The sequence below is a fragment of the Gavialis gangeticus genome, unplaced genomic scaffold (assembly GCF_001723915.1).
Source record: "Gavialis gangeticus isolate Ggan-Ray unplaced genomic scaffold, GavGan_comp1, whole genome shotgun sequence".
NCBI classification, from domain to species: Eukaryota; Metazoa; Chordata; order Crocodylia; family Gavialidae; genus Gavialis; species Gavialis gangeticus.
The window spans coordinates 14,678,433-14,705,151 of record NW_017729031.1 but is presented as its reverse complement, the minus strand read 5'-3'; the positions used below and the strand labels follow the sequence as shown (position 1 = coordinate 14,705,151).

Here is a 26,719-nt window from a genome sequence, read left to right as displayed (position 1 = left end):
GTGTGTGTGTGTGTGTGTGTGTGTGTGTGTGTGTGTGGAGGAGTGCAATGAAAAATGAACATTAGGGTAGTAGAGTGGCAAGATGCATGGAAGTTCGGTCCATGGGTATCAGTAAAAGGAGACTGTAAGTAGTTGAGAGAAATAAGATGGAAGTAGTGAAAGGAGTGAAGAGGTCAGAGACCTTGGGAAAAGGAAGAGAAGAGACTATAGAAACACCTGTGCTTCATGGAAACATACAAAGAAATTGAATATCAGGGGAATGTAATTATTTGTTAGATGTACACCAATGTTGTTTCTAGAAAGACAAATAGGTATAGCAGGGGGAGAAGATGTAATCATTTGAACAGAATTTTAAAATGGGAGGAGGCATAACTATTTATCTTTAAACTTTGACCAGTCAACATTTTCAGAAAGGAAAATATTGCCTGAGAGGAGCCACGTGGGGAGAGAAAGTACTTGGCATTAATAAAGCTGAATTTCAATTTTGAGAGCGATTAAGTGGACTTTCTCTAGTTAAGTTAATATAATTGCATGAAATAATACTGTAAAATTCTCATACATATTGGATAGATTTTATTTTCTGTACATGTATAAAATAACCAATGAAAGCTGAGAATTGTGTGAAATAATTGCATAGTGCTCTATTCAGTAGTGATTAGGATGTTCTATGATGCCAGTCATAAAGACTTCCCAGATTTTCATGGTGTAGTATCCACTGCACCTAATTTCTATTCAGGGGACAGAAATGTTTTATCATTCTGGTCTCAGAACTCGGTCTCTGGGATTCCATTCCTCAACAGGATTCTGATTGATTTTTATTTTAGTAGTTTTATCTTATTTCATAATGTTTGTATTAAATCAGATACCTCCAAGCACTTAATCATTTTTAGCTTCTAGATCTTTGTATTTAATGTGATATTTTCTGTCAAAATGTAATATAAATAAGAATCTGAATAAATGGAAGTCATTGATCAGGTCAGCAAAATGCAGCAATGACAGGGACCGACAGCTTAATCCAAAAATCTTTTAAACACAATAGATTGACTTGACTGAGATTTAGAGCAAGCCTTAGTGTGAAAAAGTCATACTTGCTTGTCAGCTGAAGGATGCTCAGCTGGCAATATGCAGTGTGGATGCCATTAATCCAGCGTGATTACTGTTGCACCTAGATAGTCCTTCCTCAGAAACAGTGCATATTAAGTCTAATGCTGAGATCCTCTGTAGTGCCTCAAGAGGCAGCACGGACTTCACAGATAGTGACAGGGATCCGGAGGCTATCAGAGGGTATAAGGTTTTCAGTAGCTCCAAAACTTAGAGAAGCCCCTGCCAGTAGGTCCCAGAATACCTAAGGGCGGATCTACACATCGCCCTGCATTGCTATAATGGCATGCTACATCACTGTATGGTGTGCTATGGCAATGTAACGCTCACATGAATCTACACACTATCAGCAGCGACGTTGCTGTAGCAGTGGACTCCCTGTTTTCACCCATTGGCTATAATGGGGAAGCAGGAAACTGGAGGAAGAGCAGTCTCCTGTGATCCCAGGCAGATTGGGGCGTACACCCTGGGGAGGAGTCCAACAGAGACCCACAGGCCTCCTGGGGGCGCGGGTGGGAGGCTGTCACCTGGGACCGAGATTTAAGCCAGTAGAGAGAGGCAGAGCGCAGCCCCAGTGCTGCGATCTGCTTCCCCCCGACCAGGCTCAGTTCCATGGGGCTGCAAGTGGCTGGGAACTGAGCGTAGTGGGTGGGGCTCCGCATCCCTCCACCAGGCTGCAAATGATAAAAACTGCTCATTTTTGTAGTTTATTTGCCACATGCTGTACACTTGTGGGGGTTTTTTACTATTTAAATTAGCTTGTTATATTGAAAACTAAACCACATCCGCATGTAGTTTAGTTTGCAATGTAGTTTTATTTGTAATGTTGCAGTCTTTTGACAGATCCGCTCCCCCCGACTGCGGAAGAGGTGGGCTGAAGTAAGAAGTGACATGGGGCCCAATTCTTTTCTTTTCTTTTTTGCAGAGCCTGCCGGCATCTCCCACAGCTGTGAGGAGAGATGCCGGTGGGCCGATCAGCCCCTGAACTGCGGGGGCAACCAGACCTTCCTTCTGTGGTGGTGATGCCACTCAAAGCTGCCCAGGCAGGGTGCTAGTGGTCTCGATTCTGCCCCAGCTTCGGGTTGGGAACAGTTGGATCAGGCTGGGTGCTGCATCTAAGGTGGGATAGCACCTGCCTGCTTGCACCCACCTGGGCAGCCCCAGGGGTCCCCCACCACTTAGGGTCAGCTGACAGCTAGCCCTCCAACTGCAGGAGATGCAGGCAGTCTCCATGAAAATAAAAAGGACTGGGTCCCTTGCTACTTTATTTTTCCCCCCAGTGGAACCTGCATGAGCTGCTGGTGGGCCACATAGCCTCCAAGCTGTGTGTGTGGGGGGGTCCTTCCCTCCATAATGGCAGCTCCTTCTGGGACCACCCAGGAAAGGTGTTGTTGGGACAGGAGCTGCCCCAGCTTCGAGGTAGCACCTTGCTGGATCCAACTCTTCCCCGAGCCTGACCAAGGAGCAGTACCTGCTGGGGTTCTAGCGGGTGGGCTCAGGGAAGAGTTGGATCCAGCAGGGTTCTGTTTCCAAGCTGGGACATGCCTCCCGGGTCGCCCTGGGAAGCATCAGCATGGAGGGAAGGGTTGGGACCCCCCCACAGTTCAGAGGCTGCTCACCCCCTGACCACAGGAGATGGGCAGGCTCCATGAGACAAAAAAAAGATCAAGCCCCTAGCCATAACAGTGATGGAAGCCCCTAAATTGAAAACCCACCATTTCAGTTTAGGAGACTAAACCCCTGCCAGGTGTGCAAGCACCCCAGGTGTCATTGCTCTGTTTTTTGTGTCCATTGACACCCGCCTTCCAATTTTATTTTGATGGTGACAGGACCATAGATCTTCAAACAAGTACATTGTCTTTGAGGCTTTAAGGACTGCCTGTAAATTTACAGGTAGTGGCAGCCTACTACTAGATTATAGGCAAATTTGGGTGGAAGCATTCATCTCTGCTTCTCCTGTACAGGGACACAGCTTCAACAAAGAATTTAAGATTCATGCTGAGAGAGCATAACTCTGTAACTTAGTGTTTAGGGGACATATCTGAAGCAGACATTAAAATAAAGGCATGATTAGGATCTGAGGAATTTTATGCCCCATTTCAAAAATCTGCACCCTGGGATACCATGTGAGCATTGGGATGCAACATGGAGAAGCCCCAGGTTTGGGACACATCACACTTTCAGTTTAAGGTTCAATATAAACCAGTTACAAAGACAGTCCACATTTTAATGTGATATTCCAACAAATGTAGATTATTTTTGTGGGTACTTTCTACCTCTGTGGCCACATATGGCCCCAGGCCCTGGGCCCAAAGCCCCTCGGCTGGGCAGCAGCCCCAGCCCTGCCCTCCCTGATTTCCTTGCTATGGGGACCTCAATCCCCCCTCCCACTGGACTTACCTGTAGGAGCTGCTCTCTGGGCTGCCTGGCAACCATGCCCCTTACCTGGCTGCCCTTCTCCCGCTCCTCCCAGCCCTTGGCAGGCAGCATCCAGATTGCTCTTTGCAGAAGTGGAAAATCCACATCTTTCTCCATTGAAATGAGAAATCCATGGTTTTCTCAGTTAAAAAGGAAAATCATGGTATATTTCCATGGGAAATGGAAAACCTGGATCCCTGCTCATGAGTTTATGTGCACCTAGGGCAAGGTATCAGCTGTCCTGAAGGATAAACAACAGTGATGAATCAATGAATATCAGGTGAAATTGCTAGGAGGATGAATGTGTGAGGTTAGAACCTATAAAACAGTGGTTCCCAACCTTTTTTGTACTGTGGACATATTTACATTTAATTTACATATTTAAATTTAAATGTACATGCTTGAATTTAATTTTCACATGGGGGCATCGCGAGGATCAGGTCGGGCTGGGGCACCGCAGCCACAAGCACTGGGGGACCCTGCAGGGGAGGGGCATGTGCAGGCGATGGCCCAGGCGGAACCCAGCTGGGGCTGCCCAGGAAGAAGGGACTCTGCTGCCTTCCCTAGGAGCAAGCAGAAGAACCACCCCCCCAGTCTCCACCCTAGGCATTTCCCCACCCGCATCACCCTGCTCCCAGCCACGGGTGGGGCTGGGGGGGTGCTGCCTGGCCCAGCACAGGCCCTGGCACTTGCTGCATAGGCAGCGCCTCACTGGGCACAGCCATGGCAGTAGGACCAGGACAAGGAGCACAGAGCTACCTGCCTCCCTCTCAGGACTGCCCTGCCACCCAGCTTTAACCCTGCTCATGATTGCCGGCAGCCCAGCAACCAAACCTTTGTGTCCTGGTACCAGGCTGTGGCCCACTGTTTGGGAACCTCTGCTATAAAAGATCCCTCAAAGGTGATATCTCTAACTCTGCAATTCCATAATGCCTGGCCAGAAGGCATAAGCCTCCTTTTCACAGCTGGCCTTTCAAGGAGTAAAGAGTTTGTGGGGCAAAGAGCCCAGCAACATGTAGCTCAACTAGGCAAGCATAGACAAGCAGACAGAGCCTAGTTAGCCATCCAGAAGGTCTGCAAATTCATTCATCTAAGCTGAGCCACTAGTCTCACTAAAAGCTCTTTTTCCAGCTGTTATAAACACCCCCTTAGAAAGAATGAGAAAATCCACAAACATCTGAAGTACTTTTTTCTTTGTTCTTTTTCTTTTTACCAGCTAAGAGATGTCTGCTGGCTTAGAGGGGATGGGGTTGTGAGGATGGGTAATGGGTAGTGGAGCATCTAGAGAAAACTACTGTCTTCGTGTGGGTTCTGAGAGCAGGACCTTTAATCTTTTGAAACCTGCTACATTAAAGATTTCATTTGCAAGTCTGAGTTATGGCAAGGGCTTAAGTAATGCTGCATTGCTTAGGAGAGGAAGGATTGCAGCTGTGTAATAAATGACGTCTGGCAAGGCACCCACAAGTAGCATTGTGATCATAAACTAAATGATTGCACATTAGAAAGAGGCGGTGATTCAGACCTCGCTATCCTAGCCATTTGGCTGGAATATATGTAAATTTAAATTAATTGACACTGATGATGTGTTTGTTTAGGGATTTATGGGCTAAATTATTTGTAAAGAGTTCATATGAGGATAGTTAACTCATTTGATTTTAATCTGTAGTTTAGTTACTTCAGTTATGTGGATTATGTTTGGTTAATAATGTAGCTCCTAGATGTTTTTAAATTAGAATATCTTGTCAAGTTGGATTTCTGACCCAGGTATCAGGGCACCCTTAAGAATCTCAAAGACTTAAGATATTTAAAGAGACAATTAACTTAATGATAAGATAATTATTAACCTTAAAATCCCTTACTGTTCCCTTAACATCTTTGTGTGCATGTTGGTGGGAAGTTTCTGACCCCCAGTAAAACTGTTCCAAGAATGGAGAAAGGCTAGTCTATTTGTTGTACTTTGTCAAATGGAAAGGAAATAAAAAAGACACTTTCCCTAAAGACTCTTTCAGTGTTTGATGTCCGCATAGTATGTTCTAACATCTTTTCTTGTCTGGCTTCCTAGATGAGTTTCTGTTGGTCTGTCTGGGTACATATAATATCTTTACAGATCTGCTTTGTTGGGTTTTTTTGCACAAGACTAACCACTTGAAAATTGTGTTTGCAAACATTATAGTTGTAGTTTTAGATGTATTTTGGAAAATACAACTGGCACGTTCACTGCTTGTTCTGTGCTTCCTTCCATTCCTGCTGCCTCACCCCCTAAATGGACTACAATATTAAATAAAAATTGCTGTTTGATCTGTTCAAAATGAAATATCATTCCAAGACCCTGTTCTAGAGAACTGCCTATTTAATACTGCCTTTTTCTCCCATTACTAAATCCTGCCCTTGCCCCCCACACCCATTCTGGGTAAGTGAAGAGCCTGAAAGGTCAGATGTTGCACAGGCTAGAAGAGGGTGCAGCACAGGTGCCACAAGTGACACAGGCAGCTTCTGCATGACATGTGGCAGATCAGGGAGGAGACAGGAAACAGTGTCAGATAGGGAAGGAAGCAGAAAGCAAAGCAGCAGATCAGGCATGCAGCACAAGGCTGAAGCAGAAAGCAAAGCAGCATGCTGAGCAGGGGAAGGGGATCCCAATTGCACTTGGGGAGTGTGCAGATGTAATTTTTTGGCACACCTACCAAAGAGATTGGCTTCCACTTGACTAGAAAATTTTGAGTGTAGCTTATGCACTTTATATCTAATAAATAATAATAATTAATAGCTAATAAATAATAATATCTAATAAAGGTAATAAGCCCCTGGTTTTGAGATCCTGAAACTGTGAATGACACTAGAATGTGTTGCTGCTATCTGTGGGATGGTTGAACTTTAAACATTGCTGATATCACGTAAAGAGAAAACAGCACTGTATCCAGGAAAATGCCTTTGGGGACTATTGCAACATGTTGCCTCAGAAATGCTTGAATGGACCTATTTTAGTTATCCCATTCTATTCACATATTTCACTTCTTAAAGCGTGGACTCAAAAATGGCTTTAATCTTGATGGAAGTAGCTTTAGTGAATTCTTATCAGCCACTAGTGAATATGTATATTGTAGAATTTTAACTGTATTTTTCATTTTAAGGTGAAATTGAATGACCTGAAAATGGATCGGTTTCCTCCTGTGTTACCAGCGACCATTTTAGAACAGGCTGCCTTACAGCTAGGATGTAGCCCAGCAGATAAGAAACTTGCTTTTCACTTAGATGAAGAAGATGAACTAAACCACCTTCGCGAATGGTTCTATATCCCAAAAGTCAATGATCTGCCTCCAAGTAAGAATCTCAATTATATTGGGGGATTTAGCATCTTCTGCATATGTTTATCATAAATCTTTGACACTTATTAGATAATGGAGCAATTGCAATCATATCTGAGCTTAGTATCTCCCTGGTGTTGCAAAATCAATCCATCAACTTATTCTAGCACCAAATCCTTCATGCTCTCATTCCTGTCTTGAATAAAATATGAAGATACAGTATATACATGGTGCTTATACTGTCAGATGCTTTGAATAATATAATGACTAATTGAAAATTATAGGCAGAAGCATTTATTTTTAATGAATTGAAAATGCAATGTGTCTAAGAACTCTAAGCAGTATGTACTAAGTGATAGAAACCAACTATTAGGGCTGTGTGAAGCTTCAGTCCCTGATCTAATTCTGTGGAAATTCGGCCCAATTCGGTGGCTGAATCTCCAAATCCGAATCGAATCAGAGGACCTTTAATCTCTCCGAATCGAATCAGAACCCTCTAAATCGATTCGGAGAGATTCAGCGATTTGGACATAGACACAGCTTTAAATGTTTTTTCTACATTCCTCTAGGTAGCAGGTGGCTTGTTAATGCTGCAATGCATTAGGGTTTTTTGTTTGTTTTTTGTTTTGTTTTGTTTCATTTTTTAAGGAACATTTTTTGTGTCCCAGGTCAAATCAGCCAAATCAATTCCAAAGCTGTGAGTCATTCAAGAACTGTATGTAGCCCTGCTACCGGCAAGCATCCTCCACCCCATCTGGGGCTTCAGATGCTTCCAAATCCTTTGGTAGGCATCCTATGTGCAGGCCAAAGCCCAGAGGCCTGGGGTTCAGATGCCCCCAAGTTTCCCTTGCTCTCACCCATATGGCCGCAGGAGCAAGCTATGGAGGAGTCTCCCATTTCCATAAAGTTGGCAAATAGTCAAGATCTTCCAACTGGAATTGAAAGCAGGAGACTAACTATGCACTGCCTCAGTCAGGGTACCCTGCCATGTCCAAGGTTTAGTCTGTGGTTTTCCCTAGCCAGTAGGAAGACCACCTTGGTGCTCATGATAGTCCGCCTGTCACCATTGTGGTTGTGTCTCAAAGGATAGTGCAACTGATCTGAATAAAATATATGGTAGTGACCGTTGTGCTTAGTTCCCCTCAGTGCCAGTTCTTTTTCAAGTCATGGTGATCTGCTACATTGAATACACTTTGGTTTCCTTTTCTTTCCCATTACTGAGCTATGCCTTTCTTTCCCATTTCCTGTGATTCCTGTTTCTTCATCAGCCTTAAGTGTCTGGCAAACATCACCAAACAGGGCCCCAAACATTTCACCCAGAATCCATCCTTTTGTTGGCCCCTCTCTCTCAGCCTGTTGCATATGATTAGTGTGGCCCCACCCTCCATGAGGTAGAGCCAGATGTTTGCCTGTTTTTTTTCCCTCAAATAAATCTGCAGATAGATACATTTTATCAAATATAGCCATTCAAATGTTTCACTAAATTCCTGTTATTAATTCTTGACCTCTGTTTATGAGTAACTATTGAATAGTAGGAATTTATAGCTTTGAATGCATAAAGTTACAAAATATTTTTTTTCCCTGATTGGATAAATATAATGCTCAGAATGAGGTTTTCTTATGAAAAACTTCCAATTATAAATGTAAAAGTCGCTTTTATCAATATTTAATTATATTTCCTGTTTCAGTAAATCTCATCAGTACCCATGATGAGAGATTTTTACAAAAAGCAAACATAGGAAATATTCATATTTAAAACAATATCTAAAGGGCAATACAAGAGACCCTCACCATTCACAGGGGATACATTCCGGAGATCACTGCAAATGGTGAACTCTGCGAATACTGACGAAACTGCTCGTCGGACTGATAGGGCTCTCCATCAGGCCCCACAGCTCCCCTGCAGCGCCTGGGGACCAACCCCTTCTGCCCGAGCACTACCATGGGTGCACCAAGTGCCACTGCAGCTGCCTCCAGCAGCAGTGTTGGAGAAGATGCTGCTGCCACTGCCTCCCTCCCTGTCCCTGGGGCTCCCCCGCAGTGCCTGGGGACTGACCCCTTCCCTCTAAGCGCTGCTGCAGCTACCTCTAGGGAATAAGGTGCCACCCTCCACATCCCCAGTGCTCACTCTCCACCTGCCTCCCATCTCTGCCCTCCCCCATGAATATTTGAATCCGCGAACCCGAAGTTCATGAATAGCACGGGTTTCCTGTATTTGTTTTTTCATTTTTCTTCACCTCTCCACAAAAAGGAAAGAAGTTTGACAAACATTGCTGGCCCCCAGGTGACATTCAGAGCAGAAGTGCAGTTAAAGTACAGATAAAAACAAATATTTCATTTTTTTTAAACATCCATTGCAATTTAGCTATAATATGTAGAGCAAAATTGATGCTCTTTTTCATGGTTGCAAATGCAAATAGCTTTATTTAAGTCTCTGAACTATTTATCAAATAAATTTAAACTCAGTATGAATCAGGTCATCATAATAAAGATCTGACTTTGAAAACTGGTTTAAAAATATATGACATTCGAACATAGTTACAACAGAACCATCAACTTCAGTATTCATTGAATAGGAAGCATTCTCTTAAAACAAGAAAGGCTAGCAGATAATCCAGTGAAACTACCCACCTGACTAGACATAAACAACTGTTTTATACTGACAGATGCATAGAAGGAAGCCTTTTATTTGATGCCAGAAATGTGATGCACAACAGAATACAACAGCCCCTGCCCTAAAGAGCTTATAATTTAAACAAGAGTAGACTGGGTGAACTGTGGGGCTTAAAGGAGGTTATACTCGCATGAGTAGGATGGAGTTACTCTCTCTCTATTTATAATATATAATATATTTTGGTGTAGAATATCTGAATATAGTTATGGTACTTTTCCGGGGAAAGCCTTTCAAAGGAAGAGTCTTATAAATGTTAGCTATAAGGTGCACTATTTCATATAAGTAACCTGGGTGTCCCCAATGAGTGCCTCCTCCTACCAATAGATGGGGAAAGCCAGCAGGGCACCCTTGCTGCCTGTACCTGTTGTGTCTCAATAGATGAGGAACAGAAAACAATGTCTTAACCAGGCACAAATTTAATATATAAGAACTGAGGTGAATATTTAAGGTTACAAATATATATAACTATATACATAGCCATATACAAGCAGGTAAGTATAAATGATCCAACCGATATGAACAGGCAAGTACAACAATAAATGACACTCTAAAATACAAGGTGTATAGTTAATAGTTAATAAGCACTCCAAAGATACATGTGCATTTCAAACAATCAATAAACCTCCAAATTATAAAGCACAGGAGTTCTCTAGGGGTCCTCCTCCTTCAGAGGGTCCCTTCCTCGTGTCCTCTCCTACTGAGGCTACCTCTCCCAGAGTGTCACTCCCTGGTGGAAATTCCATGTCCCAAGGTGCCATGTGGAGGTTGTCCATGAGCTGCCCTTACCAGGCTAATGTTTCTCCTGGGGAGGCCTCAGTTCCAGACATTAGGGGAGTGGTGTGACTTATTCACATGTCTCAGTGGTTCAATCCCTCTCCAGGGGATTTGCAGGCCTGGGCCACCTCGTGTACGCCCAGGGCCATACTGCTCTGAATACTGCTCCCCATGCTTGGGAATTGCTCCATTCCCAGGGCCCTTGCAGTCCCTCTGAAAGAAATGGGTCCCAGACTGCCTCCCGGCTCCTCCCCTACCCATCCCTGATTGGTGGGTTTTGCTCCACCAATCTCATTTGCGGTTTTCTAAGAGCCGGGCGAAGCCTGGCAAGCCTGCCACATATATTTTTAAATATTTTTTTGTTTATATATGTTTTGACATCTGTGTTATGTTGTTCAACTAGCAGGCTCGTTTCTCATCTAACAAAATTGACTGCATTCATAATTCAGTCATTTTACCTCTTGCTTGAGCCATTTTTGACCATGAGTGATCCTATATAGTAGTGGTTGTCACCCTAGTGCAGTACAAAGCTAATATCAGAACTAGGCTCCAGGGGGTTGTATAATATATCAACTATGTTGGAATCAGTGTTGTATGAATGAGACCAAAGTCGTCATCTTTTTGGCACATTGCAGTCTATTGGTAGGGTTACCAAGCCCAACTATTGTAGATTGTCTCATGAGTGAAACTAACCACAAAGGGCCAGATCCTATTCTACTTATTGGGCATCTAAATGGATTTATGTGCTTAAGTGGAATTGTATTCCACCCTGTTCAAGTCCTGAAAACCCATCAATGTTTTGCATTAACAGTTTATCAGGAACTGGAGTAGGAGGAAATAGAAACCTACTCTGGTAGGCCTAAATATGCCTAATAGGTTAAATAGATTCTACAAAGTGTCCACACAATGTCTACAAGTCCAACTCAATCTGTAATTTGCAGTAACGTTATGCTATTTCTTTTAGATAGTAGATTTGTTTAGTGAGTATTGCTGTTTCCGGTGACTAGGAAACAGTCAAAAATACAAGAAAACATTGAAGGCTGATAGTTGCTGGCTCTGTATGGCAACATAGCCTTATTCAAAGTGTTTGTTTCACATAAAAAATATCAAGAGATCCTTGTCTCTTCTATGTGTGAGCAAAAGGGAAACAAAACTTTCCCATAAGCATTCTACCATTTACTCCACCATATATTCTTCTGCAGAGAACAGTACTTACCACACATTGCATATTATACTATTATGTGGCATAATATATTTGATAAAGATCCATAATTATAAGTCAGACAATTCCTTGAACTTCTGCGCAAACTTATGAAAGCATCTCTATCTTCATGCTCTGAGTCTGTTGCCACTTAGAGTCCCCAGCAAAGCTGCGCTCTATAATTCCTCTGATAGGCCCCAGAGCATCAAGTCATAGTTAGCGGTAGTTCTCTGTCTTCACATTGTTGCTGATCCCTCCTGTCATTCAAGTCAGTGAGAGTTTTGCCATTCACGTGGTTTTGAGCAAAACCAAGCATATATCTTAGTCTAAAAACCTGGCTCCACAAAGTAGTAGTTTTTGGCCTATCTACTGTAAAATGGAGTTTGTTCAGAGGGATTTTTTGTCAATTTGAGGGGATTCAGTCAAATACTTGCTTTCTTCTCTGCTTCAGTTTTTAGTTGATTACTTTGTTTCCTCCATGAAGCAAGTATAGCTGGAATGTTGTAGCTCCTGTATAATTACCATACTTCATAGTGTACAAGTCGATGTGGTGTATAAGTTGACCCCATTTTTTCTGATCCAAAAAGTTAGGATTTTCATAGATCAAGTGTATAAGTCAACCTAACTGTGGATCAGAAAGATGGAGTTAACTTATAATGGTCCCTGCATGCCCTTACTGAAAGCCAGGCTCCCAGTGGGCAGGACACACACCACGGCACTGCTTGCAGGGGATGGGGATGGGCTCAACACTCAGTTGGAATGACCCAGGCAGCGTTGCTCACAGGGGGTGGGGCCAGGCTTGGCGCCTGGCTGAGTGGCATCTCCCTGGTGCTGACAAGTTCCTCAGGCCACATTGGGACCAGTCCCAGGTGCCATGGCTTCCAGCAACAGGGGTTCAAAAGTATTCATATGGTGTACAAGTCAAGGTGGAAATTTAAAGTAAATATTTTGGCTTCAAACCTTGACTTATACACGAAGTATGGTACATAGTTGGGGTTGTTTTTTAACCAAAGAGTTGCAAATAGTAAGGCTCCCTGGGGATATTATGTTTCTTGTATAAGTTTTTAGGAAGTATATTTTGCTGTATAGTCTGGCTTCTTGAAGCAAGACAAATCAGAGTATGGACATCAAACGTTTCTGTTTCTCTGTAAATTTGTGTACACTGCAGTAAGGGTGACTGTAGTTCACAAAGACAGACTTCAGCTAGCTTTGAAAAGGCTCAGGTACCCATAGCAGTGTAACTTCAGGAGCATAGAGCTCAGTGAAATGTGTCTCGAAATCTGGGTAAATGCCTGGGCATTTAGCATGCATTGTGTTATATGCTATGGCAATTCCACTGCTATCTGGACCTGAACTAGGGATTTCATAGCTAGCACAGGTATATCTATATGAACTGAAGCATGGGCGACTGATCCCTCCTGACTGGTCGGGCACCAGCTGGCACTTCTCCGGGGGGGCATCAGCAGTCACTCCCCATTCCCTGGCCAGTGAGGGCTAATCTCAGGAGGGGCTGTCACGGCGCAGGGTCCTAGGAGTGGCCATGTTCTCCCCTAGCGCCTCCTACTGTGCAAGTTTACTTCAAGCACCCTCAAAATCTTGCCCACCACATCTTGATCTTAAATATTAAACAGAGGCTGCCTTTTGTCCTCTTGGACATGGTTTGCTTCTGCTGACACTCTTCTTGTTCTTAACAATGGGGTTTCTGTGCACCCTGGCCTTATGGGCAATGCGTGGCTCTAACCACCCCGTACCATGCCCCAAGCCTCACTGATATCCCAGACGTTGTTTGGTCTGTCTGGCTCTCTGCACCCTCTCTGGTGCTCGGGCTCTCTGCAGCCCTCGTCTCTCACTGCACCCTCTGGTGCTTGGGCTCTCCATGGCCCTTGTTTTGCAACCACGCCCCACAGGCGCTCTGGCTTTCCTCAGCCTAGTCTCTCGCAACCATGCCCCACAGGCGCTCTGGCTTTCTGCAGCCTTGTCTGACTACCCCCTTGCTTTGGGGCTTCTCTCAGTGCCCCCTTGTGCTCTAGGGCTTCTCGCTGCCCCCTTTGCTCTGGGGCTTCCTCAGCCTTGGGGCTCAGGTGGCCATAGCCGTGCCTGGCCCCCAAATCTCCTCCTTGGGGTCTTCAACCTCCTGTAGGGCTCAGGCGGCCTTGGCCTTACCTGGCTTCCAATTCTCCGCACCCCAAATGCTGCACCCCATCTGGCGCTGGGGTCCCCACGCTACCGTGGGTCCCCAGTGAGGCCTCCGCCAACCCCTAATAGCCTCACCTGGTCCTCCAGTGTTAAACAGCAAACAGAAACTCAAGCCTCTTGGCTACAACATAAATTTGAGCCGCTTGGCTATAATATTAGCCCTGCCACATCAGGGGTGCTCTATCCTTCCCCCAGTCTCACCACTATACCTGTGGTCTAGCCTCTCTTCTTTGGTCAGTCCAGCAGAGCTCCTTCCTCTATGGCTGCTAGCCGGGAACTCCCTGCCTGGCCTCAGCCTAGGAATTATATAGGGGCCAGGCCCTGCCCCTTCCTGTCAGCTGACTTCTACTGGTTGCCCTGGCAAACCGCAGCTGGGCTCCTTACTTACTGCTTCCTAAGTAGCAGGCATCTCAGTACCCTGCTACACACCTCCCCTCTTTATAGGAGCAGAGCACCAAGGTGCTCTGCGACAGGGGCATGTACCCCTCTGTGCCCCCCCCATGCATCGCCTATGAAATGAAGTAAAAACATTTTGACGGCTGCGTGGCTGTACCCATCTATCTCAAAAACCTCTAGAGCACACCTAAGCTTACTCTCTCAGTAACTTGAAATTCAAGAGAGTCTCTCTCTGCACACACGTGTGTATACAGCAATGTAAATAGAATATTACATTTGTAATATTTCTGTTTATCTTTCTCTCCATACACTTTTGATCTACAGTCACCATGCTATCTAAGCCTCAGAGGACACTGTGACTTTTTATTGCAGGGACAATGACCTACAAAGTAGTGAAAGTCTTAACAGTGTTCAGAACCCATTGTTCTCACCTTTCCTGACTTTCTGTTTCTTAAGGGGAAAAATATAAAAAGCTGTCATCAAAAACAGCTTCACTTTTGAAGAGCAGCGGGGGTGAAAAATACTTATATTGTGTGTATATACCATAATGACTGATCTCTCATGACGTTTATCTTTATATGTGAGTGGATCCTAGATAACTTGCTTTTTAAGACAAATGCCATAACAGAGATTAGACATCAAGTATATCATACATATTTACATAAAACACTACAATGAGGTTTTAACATAGCTTTGCCAGAGGGAGATGGGTATAATATTACGTACTATCATAATGATAGTTTTAACTTTATCTAAATGTAAATTATAAGAGCTGCTGACATTATTTAGTCACTATATAAATCAAGTGAAAACCTGCTTGCAGACTAATTCCCTGGCACATCATTCTGGACATGTGACAAGGAACGGGGATGAGACTCAGTAGACCTAAGAGAGAAAGTTGACAGTGGAAAAGTTAGGTGACTTTAGATTTCCAAGCATTTCTTTGAGTTGCCATTAAAAAGTCTCCAGTACACTTTTCTTTAGGAGGGATGGCTGGATGTCATGTGAGAGTTGGACACTAAATCTGCTATTTGAATAACGCTTATTGGTTTGTCATTCTGCAAGGAAATAAAAACATTATTAGTTATATGTCTTTGTAACAGTAAGGTGCCCCAGGCTGAAACTGCTGAACTATATTTTCTTAAACAAAATCATGGTAAGGGAATGATAACCTTCCTAATTTTTTTGTGATTTTTTTATCCTTCATCCTATAAGAAGGAACATAACTATATAACACAGAGTAACCAGTACGTCCTCTTTAGCTAATCATAAAATTATATCTTTCTCCTTCATATAAACTATCATTGAAAGATCACTTGTTCTTGTTCTCAGATTAAAGGTGGTCTTAATTCATTAGAAATATACCTCTAAATTATATGTAAAGCAAATGATATGCTTAGGTGTGCAAAAGGATATATGTTGTTAAATGTGACCTATTGGCAGCATTCAAGTAGGTGTGGAAACCACTTACTATATCATATCGAATTAATCTTTCATAGAAATCATCTCTCTTATCCTATGCATGTTGTTTTATATGCAGCATGTGTAAGGGCACATGGTTTAATTGCTGCTGTCTTTTTGCCACTGTTGTGCTTCAGTGCTTATCAACATTCTCTCAACCTTGCTTATTTCTTAATAGTTTGAAACACTTCAATACAGGATGCTGCCTACCTCTGTAAACCAAGGAATAATAGAAGAGGGGCCAACAGTGTGGGGAAATGAGGCTGCAGAAGAGTTGTAGCTGGAGAATTAAGTGGTAGTGTAAGATAATTAAGAAGAAAGAGATCTGTGAAAGAAAGGGGAAAAACAGCAACTGTAACAACCTTATGACTTGACAATATGCTGGTTAGAAAAGGTATAAAATGAGTGAAAAACAAGCATAGTTTGGGCAGTAGCAGCAGTACAGTGTGGCATTAAAAATATTAGGGACAAATAATAAACAGAGCAGGTCCAAAGTGGGACTTACAACATGCCAGCACAACAGTCACAAGGTAACACATGCACTGGTAGAACAATGTACTGCGGGAAAGTGGCAGGGCCAGCTTTCTGCATCAATAGCCAATGGCCATTTATGTCTGGAGAGAGGACTGCAGTGCAGAGGAACAATTTAGCTTTTAATTCATTACCTGTTTTAATGCTTGATTGGAATTTAAAGAGTACTAGTGAGATTTACCACTCTGAATTCTGAATAAAAGACCTTTTTTCATTCCTTAATGAGACTCTATTATTATCTTCCTGGATAACAAAAGAATTGTTAATAAAACCAATTTAGAAGCATGAATAATATTTACACCTTCCTGTTTTTTGTTCATGTTAAAAAGAATACAGAAAAGAAACGGCAAAGTGTCCCTAAAATAGATTAGATTGAAATTGCTCTCTGATTTATGGTTTTTAAAAGCTTTTTAAGCTTTAATTAAGAAATTAGCCAAGCTGTCTTTACTTCTGACAAATGAACTTCTGTTTGAGTTCAATAAGTATTGCTAAACCTAGCACAAAATGTTTTTTCAGTCATTTAATCTATTTTTCTACAACCCCAAACTGAAATTACCGCAAAATAAAGTAAATTTTCTGTTTATTTCAAGGCTGTATTTTTAACATATTTATTTGAGCTTTCCACTAGCACCTGTGAAGCAAAAAATGAGGGGGAAATAGTGGATGTATGTGTATCCCTGCCACATGAATGCAAAATGTTTGGTCACCATCACTTGTCACTTAGAGTCTGTCATGAGGAGTACAGTACAGTGCAACATGTAGATTGATACATGATGAAACAGGGTAATTAGGTTGTTCAGAAATTCATTTGAGCTGTTATTTATAAATTTCCTGTAACTTGCTTTTCTCCTGAACACTGAAAGAATTTGGCAACATAGATCTCTTCCTCCTCACAAATGATGACATTAGGCCCAGCCCACGATATGTGCTGACAATAGAAGTTTCAAGTCTCTTTTTAAAATGTTATATTGATTGGCTAAGTTTCTAAAGAGTTGTTTGATCTTGTTAAGAGAATTTATGTAAATGATATAGGCTTCCCTAATCTTCCTTTTTTCAAATGTGTTTCTGGATCAAGCACACCTTGCTCCATAGCATGAAGAGCAGATGTGTGTTAACTGTTTGAGGGTGGGAGCAGAGTGAAAAGGAAACACGTTCTCTGGCTTTACTGTTTGCGGTGTGCTCAGCAAAACCAATGCCTATGGCTGCAGAACAGATGTTAGGATTTAATGTTGTTTAAAGGAAAATGAACTCCAGATGTATATATACAGACTTGGGTACAGACTGGAAATGGTCATAGCCTCCACTTATCTACAAATTTTTCATAGTTTCATAATTAGTAGGGTCGGAAGGGACCTGAGCAGATCATCAAGTCTGATCCCCTGCTATGGGCAGGAAAGAGTGCTGGGGTCAAACAACCCTGGCTAGGTGACTGTCTAGCCTCCTTTTGAAGACCCACAGGGTAAGAGCCAGCACCACTTCCCTTGGAAGTTGGTTCCAGATCCTAGCCGCCCTGACTGTGAAGTAGTGCCTCCTGATGTCTAGCCTGAATCTACTGTCAGCCAACTTATGGCTGTTATTCCTTGTTACCCCTGGTAGTGCTCGGGGGAACAGGGACTCTCCCATTGCCTGCTGGTCCCCTTTGGCCAGTTTATAGATGGCCACCAGATCCCCTCTCAGCCTTTTCTTGTGGAGGCTGAACAGATTCAGGTCCCATAGCCTCTCCTCGTAGGGCCTGCCCTGTTGCCCCCTGATTATGCGAGTGGCCTCCTCTGGACCCTCTCCATGTTGTCCACATCCCTCTTGAAGTGCGGTGCCCAGAACTGGGCACAGTACTCCAACTGCCACCTGACCAGTGTCACATAGAGGGGGAGGGTAACTTCTTTGGACCTGCTCATCATGCATCAGTGAGTGCATGACAAGATGCGGTTAGCCTTCTTGACCTTGTCCTCATATTGGTGGCCCATGTTCACCTTGGAATCAGTAATGACTCCAAGATCCTTTTCTGCCTCTGTGCTGACAGGAATGGAGTTCCCCAGCCTGTAGGTATGCTGATTTCTAGTGTCCTGAATCCTCAAATCTTCAGCAAGGTGGCCTCTTTGGGGAGGTGAGCTTTCCAGGTATTACTCACCCATTTTTGTCTCCGTTTTGGTTACGAAGTAGAAGGGGAATCCCTGTCACTTGATTTTACCCCATCTGGGTAGAAGGAAATGATACAGCTGCATGACCAATGATGTAATTGAAAGTGAACTCCTTTTTTTTTCTTCCCCAGCTGACCCAACTTTAGTGAATGAAAATGAAGACTGCGTATACTTTTCTGGGAATTCTCTTGGGCTTCAGCCAAAAAAAGTTAAAACTTACCTGGATGAAGAACTGGACACGTGGGCTAGAATGTGAGTAATTCCATTGCACGTAAAACATTAACCACTCTCATTCCAAGGCAGTTCTTTATTTTATCTTGGGAACTAGCCTGGAGCTGTTTTCGCAGAAGAATGTAACGTTAAAACCAAGCCCAAGAGAAAAGTAATGCATATTTAGCATCTTCCTAGCAATATTTAAAACTTTTTTAAAGACATGAGTTGTAACACAGGCAAAGAGAAACTTCCAGCTGAGATAATCCTAGCCCAGCTCTTATTGGCTTAGCAGTAGGGTTGCTCCTATTTGGCTCATCTGGGAGATCTTAAGCCCGAAGAGCTGAACTATCCCAGTGAAAGTTCTGGGTGGGTTTATATTCAGAGAGCACACACTTATTTAGTCACTGCTGCTTTCAAATATACAGGATCCGATTTCAGTTCCCATGATTTTCTTATTAGTATTTAAACTACTTGTGATTCATTCCAGGAGAGCTTAAACCAATCAATTCCACCTTTAAATGGAACCCAGCGAATGGAACTGCCAATACTGGCAGGTTCTTAGATGTTCTTGATTCATGCCTAGCAGTCTTCTCTGCCTGGCATAGTCTGAGCAAAAACTAAAGTATGGATTAAAACAAGACTGTCCAACTGGCAGTTCCCAGTTGTTTGCGGCCTGTGGGCTCCCACCTGGCTACCCCGCTCGTGTTGTTCCAGCTGCAGCAGCAGCATCCAGGGTCTTGGGGCTCCCCATCCCTTCCCTGGCTCCTGCTGCATGCTATTTGTCTCTGCCCCAAGGGGTGTGGCAGCATGGCACAGCACAGCCTCAGTGCTGGGGAGCCAGCATCCTGGAGCACTCATGCAGTACCATGCCACAGGGGAGCCTGCTGAAGGTGAGGCAGGCTTCTGCACTGGGTATCACCTGTCCATGTGTGCATGTGTCCACCTGCCTGCATGGGGCATGCAGTCTGGGGGGACCCTTGCACCCCAGTACTGCCCCTTGCTGTGTGATCACTCAATTGGTGCAGCCCTTGGGGCATGTGGTTCCTGGCTGCTTTGAAGTGTGACAGCCCTGGATTGAAACAACCAATGAAGTATAGACTTAGCCTAAGAAAAGATGATGAATTTGCAACACAAGGGACTTCACAAACATCACCATACACACTTTACAAAAGGAATTTATTAGAAAATGATTAAACTTGCAATTCAACCATAAGTAACACGACAACAGCTACTGCATTTACTAGGTATGCGGTTGTACTAACGCCAACACCTGAAGACTGAAAGAGGACCTCCCTCTGACACTTAGTATGAGCTATCCGTAGCTCCATTTCCTGACATGAATCTGTTTTTGTAAAAGTGGGAGTAGTATGAGTACTTCCAGCACAGATCTGGTATAGGAATATCTGGAGAATTACTAGCACTAAGGGGCTTTACTGATAGAACCATGTGAATTTTAAAATGGATAGGAGAAAAAGAGAGAAAATGGAAGTACTTAGAGCAAGAAAGATAGAGGAGCTGGAGGAGGTTCCTAAAGATAGCAGTTCTGAAGTTGTCCTTTTCTATTCTGTGGTTCTGTCTCCAGTAGCCAATTACTTGTCTTCAGATATGTACCTCTTGCTTCACTCATCTTTCTAGTATGTCTTCTCAAAAATATTCCTGATCAGGATGGTCAAAAATTTCCAATTGTCTTTTATTTTTTACATGAAAACTAGGTTTGCAGATAAACAAAAGCTCTCACAGAAAATGTCTGCTTTTCTTTAATGCACTAATTTTTCATTAGAACTCAAAAAACTGATCATTTTCAGAAATTTTTGCTAAAAAAAGTTGAAACTTTTCATGCCTATTCCTAAGCTGTTCAACTAAATTGGCACGTTCAACCCTTCCTAAAACTTCTGCTATCTCACTAATGGAGGAAAAGTAAGGGAAATAGAATAAAGCAATACAACTGGGGAGAGAAGGGACAGAACTGTTGTTACTGTCAATGATTGCTTCCGTTTCCTCTTAACAAATGTGGTTTAAACAGTTTTGGTCAGGTTAAATTTAGATAGCATGGTCTTTTTCTGTTTTCAATGGTGACCAACATCTGTGTATGCAACTGGAGAGGGTGAGGGAAAGTATAAAGTAGGGATGTAAATAGCCTTTTAAAAGTTATCCATTTAACTTGTAATTATATCAGTTAAACCACTGGTTTTCAACCTGCTATCTGTGAACCTCTTGGGGTATTCAGACTATGTCTAAGGGGTCTACACAACAAGATTATAGTCAATCAAAAGTATGTGAGTACCCACATTTACACTGAAAAATTCCAAAAGGGTCTGAAAATGAAAAAAGGTTGACAACCAATGGGTTAAATGGTTAACTGATAGCACATACCTAATTTAGTGACCTCCAACACTAGTTTAGTGACCTCACTGTTCAACTGGCACTGTGTGGGCCCCAGGCCATTGGCAGGGAGCCATGGGCAGGGGGTAGTGGGGTGCTGCCAAGCTGCAGAGCTGTGGGTTCCCTTAAAAGGGGCTGGGGCTGCAGATGGAGCTGGGGCTGTGCACCTCTCCTGTGCCTGGACCCCACTGTCATGCAGAAGGAGGGAGGTGCCCGGCCCCCTTCAGCAGCAAAACTCCTGGCCTCATGGTGGCTCTACCCAGCCCTAGGTCATTCCTGAGGGGTGGCGGTGCAGCAGCTCCAGTCTGGGAGGCCACTGTTGCAGCCCTAATGCTCCCCCGGGACCCCTGCTACACTGCCACCCTTCAGGAACTCCCTAAGGGAGCCGTGCTCACTACATGAAGAACTGGTGGTGACCCCTCAGACCCAACACCACTCTGCTATGGCACCCCCCTCTTCAGCTGCTGTGGCACCCCCTTAGGCCAAGCCAGCCATGTGCTCGGCCCTGCCTCAGGTCTTGGCCAGGCCCCATGCAGCCCCCACACCATAGACAGGAGGGGGAAGGAAGCAGCACACCCAGTGGAGGCTACCATGCTGGTACCAGACCCCTCTGTCCCCATAGTAAGATGGGGAGGGCCTAGCCTGGCAGCGCAGAGGAATCTTCCAGGCCTGGGCCATGGCAGTACAAGTGTGGTGGGAAGAACAAGAAGCTCATCACCCTGCCTGAGCCTTGCTGCTGTGGGCAGGCTGGACTGACCCAGTGGGGGGCCAGGAGTCTCACCACTGTGACGGGAAAGCTCTACTCAACCCCGCTGGGGGTGACCTTCAGGCACCTCCCTCCCTCTCTCCCCATGACAGCAGGGTCTAGGAACAGGAGAGGTCCGCTGCTCCAGATCCATCCACAGTCCTAGCCCCAGCCCCAGGCCATGGGGAAGCAAGCCACAGGTCCAGAGCTGGGCAGTGGCACCTAGTGGCTCGGCTGCACTGACTGCCCTGTGGCTTCCCACCAGCGGCCTGGGGCCCATGCAGCGCCAGGTGCACAGTGAAGACCTAAGGGGCTGGGTCCATTCCTGCTGGAGGTCACTGAATGGTATAAATGTAATTGTTGTTTAACCATTTACGTCCCTAGTATGAAGTATATATAATAATTGTGAAGGGAACAGAGGTTGAAAGGGAAAAGAATGCCCAAGTGAGTAAGCTGGTTGGAAAAAAAAAGAGGAAAAGACCATAATTTTACTGAGCAAAGGAATGGGGTGAACAGCTGTTATTTCATGGTAGATGGGAGTTGGTGATCCTGAATAGGGAAAGTGTGTTTTGCTAATTGGATAACCTCGTTTCATTAGGTAGTTGGCACATACAGAAGCTTCATAATGCAAATGTGGAAGAGTAGCACGTACCTGTTTTACTCTTTGAAATGTGAAGGTTCAAGCTGGCAAGGATGGTTTGTTTAGTTAGTTGTGCCTTTGTAGGGAATGAAAAAAATGTTGGGCTGAATGAGTGCAAATGAATTTGAACCTTGGGAAGTGCTCTTTCCTCTTGGTTATTCATTTAGCTCAGCTCTGCAGTTTCCCCAGTCATTAAAAAAAATTGCAACCCTGTTCATTTCTGTATGATTATTATACTGTATCAAGGAAACAGCAGACTTCTTTCAAAAGGTTAAAGTCAGATAGCATGCTTATCTGTTAGAATGATGCAGAGAGTGCAAGCATATTTCAGCTCCCTTACTCTCCTTTTTCATTGGTTCCCCTTCCATTCTTGTGTTTGTCTTTGTAACAATGAAGGGGGCTCCCCCCCACCATGACAACTATAAACATCTTGAAGGGGAGGTGATTCAGTATGATGATGTGAAACATCAAAAGTACATTCAAAACAATAGCTATATTGGGTGGGGGGGCGGAGGAAGGAGTGAGAACAGCTAAACATGATTTCATACCATTGTAACAGAGGAAACAAATCTAGCAGTGCTGTTTGCCAAAAATGCAGCTTGGCTCGAAACATGCTCCTCAGAAAATATCAGAAAGTTAAAAAAAATAAAACCCTGTTAGCTGCAGACACCTAAGACAATTGAGAATGTCAAAATAAGGTCAGGCCAAAATAGCACTAAAACAATTTCTACTTGGAGAAGCCAGCAGACACACATGTGCACAGAGGATGAGATTGCAAAGGATATTCAAAATGGGGCCTTTTATCTATAAATCACCAAGCACAACTAGGAAAATATAGTCCAAATCAATTGGGCCTAAAGGTTATTAGCAATCTTGGATTTAGTGGGTGGCAGAAGGAGGTTGGTATGGGACAGGGAGTTTAGACAAATAGATAGCAGGCATCAAATGCTATACATATTAGATGCCTCTTTCAGGAGAATTAAAAACAACCCGGTGAATGTAGCATTTTACCCAGGCAATAATTTTGTGGATTGCATCTTTCTTGTAAATCCATTTGTGAGATTTTTCTATCGGTTGGCTAGTGTCTTGGGGGACACTTTTAAATAAGTCTCAAGCCTGGATCATTTCGACAGTTCTTACTCTTTACAGCAATAAGCAGCATTGAAAAAGGAACTGTCTTCCCAGCAGCTGCAATCCAAGGCAGAGTAGCAAATAGCCTTAGCTGCATGTGGCAATCACGGTGACAAATAGAATAAGGACTGGAGAGCAACTGGAAACTGCTTGTTTTGGTTCTCTTCATTCTTTCACAATATGCTTTTCTTCCTGAGTCTGGCTTAGGCTTCTTTGCCTTTCGCCTGTACATTGGTGCTTCTCTCTCTTTCTTCCCTTGGGCTGTTCCTCAAGATCATTTAACTCCTCCTACCTGCATACCTGTGGTCCTTATTGCTGCCTTCTCCTGTAGGAATTCTTGAGATTGGATGAGAAAGTCTGAGAGGTTTTGCCCATTCTGCACTATGCAGAATGCTCCTTGAAGTAAGAAGAAAAAAAATGCAGAAAGAGACCGGTCCTCCAACTGCCCAGAATAGCCAGTAGTCCACTCGTTTAGAGCATTCATGGGGGGTAAGAGGCAGTCAAGATCCGATCTGAATCAGGCAGAGACTCTTTGACTGTTCTGTCATGGCATCTGAATGCATCCTGTTAGACCTGCTTCACTTTGTATAAATTATTGAGCATTCACTGGGGCAGGAACATGAACATGAGTCGTCCACATCCCAGGCACATGCCCTAGATACCAAGATAAAGAATCAGTCTCTCTGATCCAGTGTTATTGAAGTAACATCGTTCTGTCATTAAAGTGTCTGCAGGTCAGTAGTGATAGTATTTACCTGGGTTCAAGAGGAGGACTAGTGTAGAGGTTTTCTGTGCCCATTAGTTCTTGTGCTGTAAATCAGCAGATAATTGCAGTTAGAGTACCAGTATAGACAAATACCAGAGACTATTAATGTGTTTTAACACCAGGAATCTGTATTTGCTTTGATCAGGATTAGACAGGATAATCTGAGAGATACCAGCAGCCACAAAAGCCTTTGCTCTGGAGGTGATCTCATTGTTACTACTGCCTATGAAACTGCATCAGTGTTATCAGCAGTCAGAAGGTTTCCAGAAGAAAGCGTAGCGTAGACACAGGTAAATGGATGAAGTATTCTCCTTCTCAGTTTCTTCAGAAAGCTGTTGTCTCTCAGCATTTCTGCTAACATTATGGTATATACGCACAATGAAAGAATCCCTAGCAATCCTCAGTGCAGATGAGGCCTTTAGGGTATTCTAATCTTCAGGGCCTGAAAGCTCTCAACATCTAAAATACCAGTATTAAAAACCTAGATAGTTGTAACAGCTGGAGGCATTCAGAGCATTTCTAGTGCATGACAATACAGCACATAAGAATAAAAGCTGTCACATTTTCCTTGCCTTCTGCCCCTAATCCCTTCAAAATTACAAAGACAAAACAGTTCATAATGAACATCCCTTTTTCATTAAACTAAAACAGAGTATATGAGTTGATGGAAATAGGCATGTAAGATGAGATTCTTGCATTCTGAGGAAAAAGTCTATTTTTTACTAGGTTATATATTGGAGTCTTTATTTCTTGTGGTTTTACCTTCATCTTACTATTCCATGTAACCCTTTTTTTTCTCAATGGGTTTTTGTTGGGGGTTTTTTTCTTTTCAAAATTAAAGACCTATCTTGCCTCACAAAATAACTTTGCTTTGCCACTTGCAAAGGAAGTCTCGGATCCTGTTGTTTGTAATTGTCTGGGAAGGAAGACATTCAGTCTCCACTTAAACAAGTTCAGATGAAACCAGCAGATCCTTAAAGTGGGTATTTGAATCAAAGCCCTTTAGACATCACCTGTGAAATACTGGGTTTATGTCAGAAAACGAGTTTCTTGTTCCTTAGTGAGCTTGCAGTCAATGGGGGGAGAGCATACCAAGGAACTTAAAGGAAAACTTGTGGCATTATGATGTCTTGCCAAATTGCAAATAGAATGATAACTACATTAAAATTAATTTGCACAATGTGAAACTTGTACAATAGGGAAACTTACACTGTAGCTTAACTAGTGATTCTGTTTCAATGGTTCTTTGTGTTTTGATCGACCATGTTGTGTTCATTTATTTGGGTACCCCTGCTTCTATCTCTGTTGCCTCATAAGGCTGTGGCAGAAACAAAATGAGACAGCAGGATATCTGTGTCTGATGCATATTGAGTATAGTGCCAGAAGCATTGCAGTTGTTACTGTATCCTTAAAGATTATTACCCCCAGTGTCTATCAGAATTAAGAGTGGGGTGGCATAATATGCAAAGAGATAAATTCTCTCAGGCAGCGCATAGAATTTTACAACCTAAGTGTAATAGGATGTATTGTGCCATCAGCAAAGGCTACAGAGTTCCATGTGATTAAAATAAAAAAGGATCCACGAATATGCCTTTAACTACCATTTTAGCTGTAATAATTTTTGTCTCTTAGCATTTATATTGGCCGGCAGGAAGGAGACAGGCTGCAAGCTGTGCCATAATAATAATAATATGAATAACAGTAATTAATACTGTCTTCCCCTCCTCCACTGTGCTTACATTTTCATGCTTTCTTCTCCCAAAATAAAAATATTCTCATTCTCAAGGTTCATAGCAGTTTCCATGATAACTTGGAAATTAGTTCTGAAAATGTGTTACAATGCTGTATGCTAGTAAAGAGAGTTTTCACCACTAAATTCACATGAGGAAGACATTAATGTCCATTAAAAAGGAAAAAGCTAAAGACAATGAATCCCACAGGTGATTGGGTTCTTTTGGATTTTTTTTCCCCCCGCATTCATCTATACTTAGTATGCCCTTTCAGAACCATATATCTTTTCAGTACTGAGAGGTTCTTTAGCCCAAAGAAAACCCCTCTTTAGCTGTGGAACTAAATCTTAGTTGGTCACTATTTTACATTTAGGAAGAGTATTGAAGGAAAATTAGTAATTAGTGCCCCTCTATATGTAAAACATATATATTGTCCTTTCAGGAGGGGAAAGGTGTAGTGGGGAGAAAGGAGGGAGGAAATACCATATTTACTGGAATATAATACAGTAACTATAATATAATTATATTATATATATAATGATATATACTTACATAAAATATGCTGGAATATCATATAATTATATTATATAATGTAATACAAAGCCTTGACTATAAAACGATCCCTCAATAATTAGATCTACACTTGGAAAATTTATAAATGTATTATAATTATGGAATCTAATTATTGGAGATTAGCTTGAATCCTGCCCTCCCGACTGCTACAGCAGAGAAAATAAATCTCAAGAGTCAGGTAGCTCTCTTACCCTCTGCCCCACTCCCCCAAGTTTTAGCACAGGTACATAAGCACAATTTTAAGCAGCACTCATCTAGCTATTTATATATAGTACAGTCTGTGTATGATGTTAGTCCAAAGGCTCATGATCTACCATATCATTCATTGAGCTGCGTCCTACCAG

At 43.0% G+C, this 26,719-nt stretch overlaps 1 protein-coding gene across 6 annotated transcripts in view; it reads left to right on the top strand.

Annotated features, from left to right (window-relative positions):
* KYNU (kynureninase) overlaps positions 1–26,719 on the top strand; it is a 130,282-nt gene that overhangs the window by 23,871 nt on the left and 79,692 nt on the right. For all 6 annotated transcript variants that reach the window (XM_019522464.1, XM_019522463.1, XM_019522462.1 and 3 more), the window contains 2 exons: positions 6,651–6,840; positions 18,327–18,447. In XM_019522464.1, the coding sequence (XP_019378009.1) occupies positions 6,672–6,840; positions 18,327–18,447 (290 nt within the window). In that variant the 5' untranslated portion in view covers positions 6,651–6,671. The remainder of the gene's footprint in view (positions 1–6,650; positions 6,841–18,326; positions 18,448–26,719) is intronic.